Source organism: Arachis ipaensis, chromosome B6 (genome assembly GCF_059453495.1).
Source record: "Arachis ipaensis isolate K30076 ecotype BB chromosome B6, ASM5945349v1, whole genome shotgun sequence".
Taxonomy (NCBI): Eukaryota; Viridiplantae; Streptophyta; class Magnoliopsida; order Fabales; family Fabaceae; genus Arachis; species Arachis ipaensis.
The window spans coordinates 123,590,815-123,602,363 of NC_142441.1; the positions used below are offsets into that span (position 1 = coordinate 123,590,815).

The following is an 11,549-nucleotide window of genomic DNA, read 5'->3' on the forward strand; positions in this document are numbered from 1 at the left end:
ACTGCCTTGTTTTTCAATAAAAACCTTGTTTTTAACTGTTTTACCTTCCCGGCAAGCTTGTAAACTTCTGTGACACTTATATAAGACTCTTTGGCTTATTTTTGGATGTCAAAACATAGAAAAGGTCCTAGGCAATTTGATTCAGTATTTCTGGTAAAAAGTTAGAGAACGGAGGCTTAGGTTTCTGGAGTACTGAGGACAGTTTTGGTTGAATGAGAAGGCAGCGTATCGTATTGGTGATTATTGATAATGAATTGTGAAAGTGGTGAACTGATGAGTTCTAAATGAATTGTGAAAGTGGTGAACTAATGAGTTCGGTATGAATTGTGAAAGTGGTGAACTAATGAGTTCTAAATGAAATGATTTTTGAAAACTACTAATGAAATATTTTAATAAGATTGTTGAGACGCTATGCGCCTGGCAGGGATGGTAGGTTAATCCCGCCTGTCGAGGTCGCGATGATATATTATTTAATGAGATTGATATTAAGACGCTATACGCCTGGCAGGGATGGTAGGTTAATCCCGCCTGTCGAGGTCGCGGTGGCGGCATAAGGATGGTAGGTTTATCCCTCTTACGCTGAGATGTGAGGTCCGTGGCAAGAGTATCCCGCTCGCATCCCTTCGGAATCACTATAGTGTATAGGCATTGACATCCTGGACCGTGATCCGGGCACGATATCTTGGGGTTCCCAATATGAGACCGAAGGGTGACGTCTCCATGGAGATGTGTCGGGTTGGCAGTTGAACGGACAATGTGATATCACAGCAAAAAGGATAGGCATTCATCATGTGCATCTTTTATCTGCTTGCTTGCTTTGTTGACTTGAATTGTATGCCTAATTGTATAACATGCCTAATTGTCTAATTGAATTACTTGATATACATGCTTATACTTGTGTTTTCCTTGCATTGTTATCTATCTGTGTATTCTACTGGGATTGAGGAGGTTCGAAAGGTGGTGGAAATGAGATCGCATGGAGGATAGGTTGGCGAAGGCTGTGGGACAGCGAAGAGTTGTTAGTTTAGAAATCCACCAAGTTAGAATACCCTTTATCATTATGGTTTTAAGTGATGTCTTAATGTTTTAGTTATGCTTTAAGTTGAATCTTGTGATGGATATGAAGTTCTAGGATTGCCTCTGGCGTCTCGAAGTCTTATATCTTACATCACTGGGAACTGTTACCATACTGAGAACCTCCGGTTCTCATACCATATTCTGTTGTTGTTTTTCAGATGCAGGTCGTAACCCACCTCGGTGAGTTGCTTGGTGGTGACAGAGTGGAGGACCACTATCTTGTTTGAAGTCTTTTTGATTATTTTGTTTAAGATCTCTCACTTTTGTATTTAATTTGCCTAGAGGCTTGCTTTGAGAGGAAGTTTGTATAAGCTATTTTTAACTGTCTAAACTCTGTATGTCTGTATGTAACTAGCCGGCTTAAATTCTGCGAGCGGCGGCTAAATCTCTATATTATTATCTTTTGATATATCTATTTACATATACTTTGATATCCATACGTATATCTTGTGCTTCGTTTAGTATAGCTTCGTGAGTGCGTTTTACGTTTTTACAACTCTGTTTTTGAGCTTAATTCTTCATCGGACTTCTAAAATATATTAATTCTTCCTATATTATGTGTATGAGCGTTAGAACTGTCGTAATCTTTGATTAACCTTTGCTTTACGACGCGAGGTAAGGCTTAGGGTAATTAGGATGTTACAATCAATATATATATAAAAGACACCTTGAATCCAAACTAAGGAAACTTTTTTTATTTTTATTTGAGCTAGAACTAGTCTGTTTTTTTTTATTAGTTTTGTTTTTATTAAAAATATTGATTCTATAGCATTTTTTATTATATTATTAATTACTAATTTACATACGCAATATATTTTAATTTAAAGATTTTACTTTATTTTTAAAATTGTATTGGTTATCAATTATGTAAACTATAATTCTCTGATTTAAAATAAACAATTTTATATTTTTTTTTCTCTAATATATATTAATATCTAAACATATTATAGAAATAATTATATAGCTAAACAAGCATACTGGCACCAGAATATTCCACATCAGTATGTTTGATGCCAATATAAATATCATATAAATGTTAATTATGTATGATTGACAATTATATTATAATAATTAATAATTAGATTAATTGATAATTAATATAATTATTCATTAAATATTAATTTTTATATAATTTAAAAAAATACTTTTCTGAAATAATTTGAGACAAGAGATGTACGTATATTGGACACCAGGATGTGCTCTGTCAGCATTTGTAGAATATAATTAAATGTAAAATAATATAATGACGATATTATTAAAATTGAATTTTTTTTAATAATAACGTAGTTGACATGTTCTTAAAAGTGTTTTTTTATTTATTTTATTTAATTTATTTAAATGTATTAATTAATTATTATTTAATTTAATTGAGATATATATTAAATTATTTAATATTTAGTTTGAACACATTAACTATAACTAATTAATTATATTAATTATTTAACAATGAATTAATTTTATTTTAACTTGCATTAATTTTTTTCCTCTAATGTATTTTGATTAATGAGTTTTAAAAGTGTCATAATTAACCATTTATTTGATATGATCGAAATAAATATCAAATTATTTAATATTTTATTTGACCACATTTACTATAACTAATCAATTATATTAATTATTTGATTTGATTAAAATAAAAAAATTAAATTTTTATAATTTGTATTAATCTTTTTGTTTTATATATTTTGATTAATAATTTTAAAAGTGTTATAATTTTTTTATGGTATATTTATAAGATATTTTTTATTTATTCAACTTATTTTATTGAACCAACAATTATAGTTAGTTTATTATATCAATTATTTAACTTAATTAATTCAAATATGTGTTATTTCTTTTAATTTATTGTCACGGTAATGTTTGATGAGTTATATTTTACTTAAAGTTTTTTTTCCTTAGTTTTAAATATTTTAATTTTAAATTTTAGATTTTTATTCATGGTTTATATTTTTTATTTTATATGAAATCTAATATTTTTATTAATATTTTCTTACAATATATTGTTTAATAGTTATATGTCCACCATCAATTATATAATCGTGAATATATTTTCAATTTATTAAAAAAGACAATTTCATTCTTTCCTTTTTTATTTTACTTATTTTGATATTTTATAATTTATTTATTGTCAAAAGTCATATATGCTAGAAGAGAATCTTATTTTTTTTTTACTAATTATCTTTTCATTGGTCAATACTTTTTTTTCCTTCATTGATGCATTATTTTTACTTTTTAATTTTTTTATAAACTATAAAATATTGTTATTTATTATGGTATTCTATCTCTTCTATTTCTTTATTCCTATTTGTTTATATTTTTATAATTTTTTATTATAAATTTTATCATTTTATCCCATACAAGTTAATTTATCATCATTCTTTACATGTTGAGTCTTAATGTATAAATTATATTCCAAAAATATTATTTATACACTAAAATCAGTAACTAAAATCAGCTATCAATATAGTACATAAATACATGTGTGATTTAATTTATTTTCAATGTATATTTATATTTCAACATGTATTTTATACTGATAGCTAATTTTGGTGACTAATTTTAGTGTACATGTAGCATAGTTGATTATATTCCTTATGTGCTTAATTTCATTTCTAATTGGAGAATTGAGTGATAAAATAATCTGAATGATGGTTGTTGTGCGTCTTCTTTTTCAACTTTTTGGCTTACTTCCCTTTTTGTAGGAATCATGAGTAATTAAATATAATGGTATGGTGTTTATGCATAAAAAATAAGTATAAATTATATCATATCTTCTCTTAGTAAAATTTTTATTATCTATCTTAACATATGAAAAAATATTTTAAATTATTCTGGACCAATAAATTTGTTATCGTTGTGACAAAATATTATGCATTATCTTATCTTTAGCAATTTTGGTAGGTGTTTAAACTAACAAGAAAAATATAAAACTGTTTCTAATTACAAGTACAACTATTTCATTCAACTCAAAAATAGACAAAATATATTGGTAAGTTTCAATAAATAACAACATTTGTCATATTATGATGATTCCAAAAATAAATATGATACTAATTTAAAGACAAATTTTATCCCATATTAAATTGTACTTGCTCAAATCGATTTTATCATAAGAGTAAGAATTTAAAAATTTTACTCATAAATTACGATAAAAATATATTTATAAATTTAATCACTAATGTTATTTAAGGAAAATTTTTTGAAAAAATAGGATTATAATATAAATATTTTAATTTAATGATAAATTATATATTACTATTAATGAGTATAATAGTTATACTTTAAAAACAAATAAAGTTATTATTCATTGATTTTATTATTTTAATATTAAAATTAGTAAATTTTAAATTTAATTGATTTTATAAAATTTTTATAACAAAAATCACTATGCATATTTTTATTTAAAAATTAAAATATATATATTATCCTATGCAAACTACGGATATATATACTAATTATCACAATAAATTTAGTTAAAGAAAAAAAAACATAAAAAAAATTAAGTCGTGCTACATGTATATTATTTTCGGCCATTATTTTTAACCACTATATTTATATATGTATACAATATAAAATTCAAAAATTAAAAATCAAAATTTCACTCTTAACCTCACTCTCACTCTTTACAGCACTGAAACAACCGTTTCTCTTTCTCTTTCCCTCACTCTCATTCTAACTCTTCAACACGACTCCTTTTTCATTCTCACTCTCAAGCGTGATTCTCCTTCTCTCTCTCTCCGGCGGTACAATTTTCCTTCTCTCTTTTAGGCGCAGTTGCAATTCTCCTTCCTTTGTCTCGGACGCGGTGTTCTCTGTCTCAGATGCGAATTTTTTCGACTGCATTTTTTTTGTTTGATTCTGCAAGGTAAGTTTCTATTCCTTGTACTTCTATCAGTTTTTTCTATGGCATTTTTCTTGTTCGTTTTGAACTTCTATCAACTTCTTCAACTACATTTTCCTTCTTCATTTTGAGCTTCTATAAATCAATTTGTGTTGTGCATAGTTTATACTCTCAAACAAAAATTTATACTAAAAATATTTAAGTTAGGATTTTGAATTGAAGACTCAGTTTGCTAATTTTAACAATTGATTGATAGTATCATTGTTTTGTTTAACTTTATTGAGTAGCTTGATTTATTGAAAATCTGATAATATAAGAGGTCAGTTCTCTTTATTTTTTCCCTCGAGCTCTTGATTATTAGTAGACTATTAATTGATTATAACTAAATTTTTTTGGATATGAGTTGGAGTATGTTTGATTATTATACTGAATGAGTTTGATTATGCTCAGTTTTTAAAAGTGATATTATAGTATAGTATCTACAGAACATGTTTGATTATAACTGAATTTTTGTGATATAATTTGGAGTCTGTTTGATTATGCTCAGCTTTTAAAACATGATATTACAGCATGTTTGATTATAGCATACTTGATATTTGATTATTGAGTTTTAACTTTTCTTTACTTTTTGAATTTGATTGGATTTTGGTTGTTTAATTTACTAGTTTTAAAAAATGCGAAAGAAAACTGCACCAAAACGAGTAGAAAAAGAACAAAAAATGATTGCCGAACTAAGATTTTGGAGCTAGCAAAGATTATCAATTTCATGAAAAAATGAAAGGGAAAAAACAAAAGAAAAAACAGCATAAGGAAGCTCCAAAGATTGCCAATAAAAAGGAAAGAAAGAAATAAAAAAGAAAGGTTTGGATACCTTGAAGGAGGCAAAAGCACCAAGATAAAGAAAATTAGGAGACTCTCAAGTTTGTCCGTATGCAAATATTGGGACAGGAACCTTAGAAAAAATAATTGGAGATGAAAGAAGGAAAATCCGAAGAAATTTTGGGACACATTGAGAGTGGAAGAAATTTTGGGACACTATTGAATTTGACTATCATGTTAGCAATTTTTTAACTACTGAATTTGATTATCATGTTTATTAAGTTTGATTATACTCAAGTTTAGTGCTATATTTGACTACTGAATTTGATTATACATGTTTACTGAGTTTGATTATACTCAAGTTCAGTGCTATATTTGACTACCAAATTTGATTATACATATTTACTGAGTTTGATTATACTCAGGTTTAATGTTATATTTGACCACTGAGTTTGATTATACTTGTTTATTGAGTTTGATTAATCAAACTCAGTAGCCAAATATAGCACTGAACTTGAGTATAATCAAACTCAGTAAACATGATAATCAAACTCAGTAGTTAAATATAGTACTAGATCTCCACACATTCATAGAATCAACATCATCATCTGATCTATGAAAATGCAAAAATTTTAAACGTGCAAACTATCAATTTAATTCCAATCCAAATGCTAAATATTTTTCTCATTACACAAATTTATAACATAAATTTTTCAGGATGTAATCACACAACGTACATGATGTACTTAGGAAGCATTTCTTTTTGGAACAAATAAAAGGACCTCGGGGGTGGAGCTACCTATAAAGAAAGGGGGGCAATTGCCCCCTAATTTTAATTTTTTACATGTAAATTATATATAAATTTCAGTTAAGTCCTCCCTTAAAATTTTATTTTAATATTATTTTATTGTGTAAATATTTTTGGCTCCCTCTAATATTTTATCTAGCTCCGCCCCTGAAGGACCTAAATGACATAATGAAGCCACAAATCAGAAGTATTAGCCAAATCAAAAGTATTTGCATAATTAGATACACAAATTACCAAAAGAGTAAAGTATCATTTATGTCCCCAACGTTTGGGGTAAGTCTCAAACCTATCCCTAACGTTTTAAACGTCCTATTTGTGTCCCAAACGTTTCTAAATCGAATCAATGTTGTCCTACCGTCCAAATTACTAACATTTGGTTAACGGCGTTACACACGTGGACATTAAGTGAGTAAGCCCAAAGGTTGAGATACACACGTCTGCCTCTTCGCGTCCAATATACCGTTCACTATAGCAAATACGAAACGTCAAAGAATCACAACACCTCTACCCAACGTTTTTTATTCCAGTTCTGGTTACCACACACATTTTTTCTCTTCGTCGAGGCTGATCGTAGGGAGGGGCTGCAAGGTAGTTGGTGGATCGTTCTTGGGAGTTTTGCATGAAAGCTTACACCTTTGTTGTGGTGACAGAGTTTGATCGTGCAACGAGGTATGTATTTGAAAAAAATTTTGTTTTTTGGGATTTTATTGAGTAGTTCCACGAAGAAAAGATGGCCGGCAATGTATGAGATTGCGTGCATTTTTAGGGTTTAGTTGGTTTTTTGTATTCTCAGCAAAATGTTCGTTGCTTATGTTAGTTAGGGCATGAATTTACGTTTTCTGGTGATTGAATGTGTGCCTGCGATTGATGTTGTTTCGTTACGTTTGCCTATTGTAACAGGGTCTGTTGGTTAGAATGAGTTATTTTAGTGTCAAAGTTTACCACCATGGTAGCTTTGGACTTCAACGAGGGCAATTGAAGTATTTGGGTGGGGAGACAACTGTCATAGACTACTGCAATGAAGATGAATGGAGCCTGATTGAGGTTTATGACATAGTGAGCAGACAAGGGTATTTGAAGAAAGATATTGCTACAATGTGGTACAAATCACAGGATCAGAATACAGAAGAAGGCTTAAGGATGCTGCGAACTGATAAAGATGCAATGAATATAGCTAACATTGGGGTTAGGGAGGATATGGTGGAGCTGTTTGTAGTTCACAAAACAAGTGATATCCATGAGGTGGTTGAAGATGTACACTTGTTAGGGAGTACTAAAAGTAACATGCAAGTGAAGGGTGGTGGATCTGATGGGCAAGGCCCAATGGTTACAAATGAGGCCCAAACAGTTAGACAGGTAGAGAAAAATTCTGGCCCAAATGTGGAGGAAGAAATTGTGGGTAACAAAGATGAATCAGATAAGAAAGGAGAGGGTAGTGATGGTAGTGAGGACGGGACTATGAACCAAGGGTGGTGAAGATGATAGTTGTGATTCATGGAGTTCTGATTCCAGAAATGGTGATGGTTCAGAAGATAGTGCTGCCGAAGTTGTGTTTGGTGATAGTGATGATGATAAGGAAGGGGCAGAGGGCTTAGTAGATGTCAACATCAAGGTAGGAGATAGATTCGAGGCTGCATCAACTGAAACCCAAACAGATGCAGCAAAAGCTAGTGGGAGTGCCAAAGGTAAGGAGAAGGTTATTGCAGGTTTAGGTGATGAGGAAGAAGGATATGATTCTGAAGATTTTCTAGATATGCCTATTACTGATGATGATGAGAATGGAAATAGTGTTGCAAAGAAGTATCCATTGCACAAGCAGCTAAAGGACATGAGTGAGTACAAGTGGGAGGTTGAAACTCTTTATGTCTCAAGAGAAGAGTTCAAGGATTGTGCCACTGCCTATGCTGTACACACTGGGAGGGGTTTGAGGTTTGATAAGGTTGATCTTCGGAGAGTGAAGGTCACTTGTGTGGAGGGTTGTAACTGGTTTGCATACTGTGGGAAGATTAAGAATGAGCAAACATGGCAATTAATCAGCTGCCATAACAAGCATAGCTGTTCTAGAGAGTTGAAAATTGGAATTATGCATGCAAAATGGTTGGGCAAGGTGTTTCTAAAAAAGATCGCTGAGAATCCAAAAATAAAGCTCTCCACGCTAATGAAGAAAGCATACAGCAAGTGGAATGTAGAGCTAACTAAGTCTAAAGCTGCCCGGGTTAAGCAGTTTGCACTTGATGAGTTACAAGGAACGTACATAGAGCAGTATCGGAGACTGTATGACTATTGTCATGAATTGCTGAGGTCTAACCCGGGTTCTACAGTTAAGTTGCAAGTGGAGAGACTACCTGAGTTTGCTTCTGAGAGACCAAAACCGGGTGTGGATTTAAGGCCAAAGTTCCAAAGACTCTATGTGTGCCTTGATGCATGCAAGAAGAGTTTTATGGTTTGCAGACCAATAATTTGCCTTGATGGGTGCTTCATCAAGACACCATATGGAGGTCAACTTCTCACGGCTATTGGCTGGGACCCGAATGATCAGATACTGCCGATAGCCTACGCAGTGGTTGAAGCAGAGACTAAGGACACATGGACTTGGTTTCTCACAAATCTGTGTAATGACTTTGGTAGTGACAAGCTAATGAGATGCACCTTCATGTCTGACCAACAAAAGGTACTTATTTCTCTACTCACTTCATTCATATAATCAGTTTTAGTGTTAGACTTGCTGATAGCTACGTTATTGATCCTAGTTTAGTGTTAGAGTTATTGCCTATAGTGAACCTAGTGATTGAAATGTATGACTTGTAGTATGAATTGTGCATGTCCATACTACTTCAAGTAAAAACTGATTAATTGTAATTGTCATTATCACATATCATGCTGATAATAGATTCTGTGATTAATTGAAATGTATGTACTTGGTTAATTGTCTTTATCACATATCATGCTGATAATAGATTCTGTGATTAATTGAACTGTATGTACTTGGTTAATTGTCATTATCACATATCATGCTGATTTAATTACTACTTCAAGTAAAACTGATTTACTATGGATTTAGGGCTTAGTTCCAACCTTCGATGAGCTCATTCCCGGAGTGGATCATAGATTCTGTGTTAGACATCTTTATAGCAATTTCAGGAAGAGATTCTCAGGGCTGCAACTAAAACTGATGATGTGGAATGCTGCAAAAGCCACTTATTTACAAGAGTGGGAGAGAAACATGGCTGAAATTCAAAAGGTTGATAATGGAGCCTACAACCACCTTATGGAGATTCCAACCAAATATTGGTGCCGGCATAAGTTTGGGACTTGGTCTAAGTGTGATACCTTGGTTAACAACATGTGTGAAGTATTTAACTCTGTGATTGTGGACGCCTGGGAGAAGCCTATAGTCAGTATGCTTGAAGACATCAGAGTATACATAATGAGGCATTGGGCTGATAATAGGGATCGGATAATTGAATACCAAAGAGAGGTGTTGCCCCGTATCAGGACTAAGGTTGAAAAACAAGCTGATGCAAGTGGTAAGTGGGTGAGCACCTATGCTGGTCGTGACAAATATGAGGTAACTAGCATCCATGGAGGCAAAGAGAAGTTCGTGGTTGACTTGAAGAATCACGAGTGTTCGTGCAGGAAGTTTCAGTTGTCCGGAATCCCCTGTGCCCATGCCATGACCTGCATTAGGAAGATGTGCTTCAATGTGGACAACTTTGTTGCAAACTGTTACAAGAAGGAAACTTACTCTGACTGCTACCAACATGTGGTGTATCCAGTAAATGGCCCCAACCTGTGGGTGAAGACACAGTTTGATGACATTTTGCCACCAGTCTACAGAAAACCCATTGGAAGGCCTAAACTGAAACGGAATAAAGCTGCATATGAGAATTCAACTAGGGGAGGAGTGTCTCGCGATGGGCAGACTCAGAAGTGCTCCTATTGTTTTGCTAGAGGCCACAACAAACGGACCTGTCCAAAGAAGCGGAAAGTAGCTGCCACTACTTCGGTAAGTACAATAGTTGTTTTTTCTAGTTTTGCCTTCATTTTGCTTGATTGCATTCAAAGATTATAATGTCGTATTGTGGCTGTTAACTAGGCAAACAAAGTTGCTGGGTCTACAAGAAGAGCTACAAGAGTCATTTCTAGCACTATCTCAAGCACTGTGTCTAGTACTATCTCCAGCCAGGCTTCTAGGCAATCACAAGCTGCAGCTAAGAAGACCAACACATCAAGGCCAAAGAGAAAATCACCTTCCAATGATATCAGTTCCCAGCAATCTCAGGCTAGGTCAAAGAAGGCTAAGATGACTCCGTCAAACAATAATTCTAGACAACAACTCAAGGATGCTGCCAAGCACAACAATCTCAGAGTGCTGCCAACCCCATCCAAGCACGTCAGCATATCCCAATTGAAGTTTATGGCTAGGACACCTCCAAAAGCACGGAAGAAGATGTGATGATGACGATGTGTGCAGTTTCATGTTTTCTCTTTAGTATCATTATAATTTGTCAAAACTAGTTTAAAGACTCCCTTTTGTTATCTCATACAGTTGTTGTGGAGCAAATAGTGTAGCTCCTGTTTTGTTATTTTGCTGTGAACCTATTGTGCTTGTTGCTAATGACAATGTTAATGGTTAGTGATTAAGTAATATATTACAGTTCAGATTGTTGTCATGATCATGACTTACTTCATTTAAGCAGAATGCAAAATGTAACACTTTATTTCATCTGCAAAATATAACAATGCAAAATATAACACTTTAAACAGAATGCATAATATAACATTGCAGCTGCACAATATATCACTGCACTTTTTTACACAAGCACAACATAGCATTTTGCCAAACTTAAATCATCAAAACATCATTTCATTACAATTTCATTCAGTTTAACAAAAAACCAACCATGTCAACATCAGTGCTATTTCTAGGCAAAAATACAGAGCACAAGTTGGGATCTAATGATATTCTCCTAAATCTCACTATCTCAACATCATTGTAGTAAA

The 11,549-nt window shown here is 32.4% G+C and overlaps 1 protein-coding gene across 1 annotated transcript; it reads left to right on the forward strand.

The window, feature by feature from the left end:
- Positions 1 to 9,945: 9,945 nt before the first annotated feature.
- Positions 9,946 to 11,001, forward strand: LOC148562581 (uncharacterized). The gene is made up of 2 exons (XM_088490925.1): positions 9,946 to 10,551; positions 10,642 to 11,001. The coding sequence occupies exons 1-2, from the start codon at positions 9,946 to 9,948 to the stop codon at positions 10,999 to 11,001; spliced, it is 966 nt and encodes a 321-aa protein (XP_088347051.1).
- Positions 11,002 to 11,549: the final 548 nt, after the last annotated feature.

Bases quoted from the DNA above. Each gene is read 5' to 3' on its own strand.
- LOC148562581 (XM_088490925.1), top strand. From the start codon at position 9,946: ATGCTTGAAGACATCAGAGTATACATAATGAGGCATTGGGCTGATAAT. The intron at 10,552-10,641 runs GTAAGTACAATA...GCTGTTAACTAG, and splicing joins AAGTAGCTGCCACTACTTCG to GCAAACAAAGTTGCTGGGTC.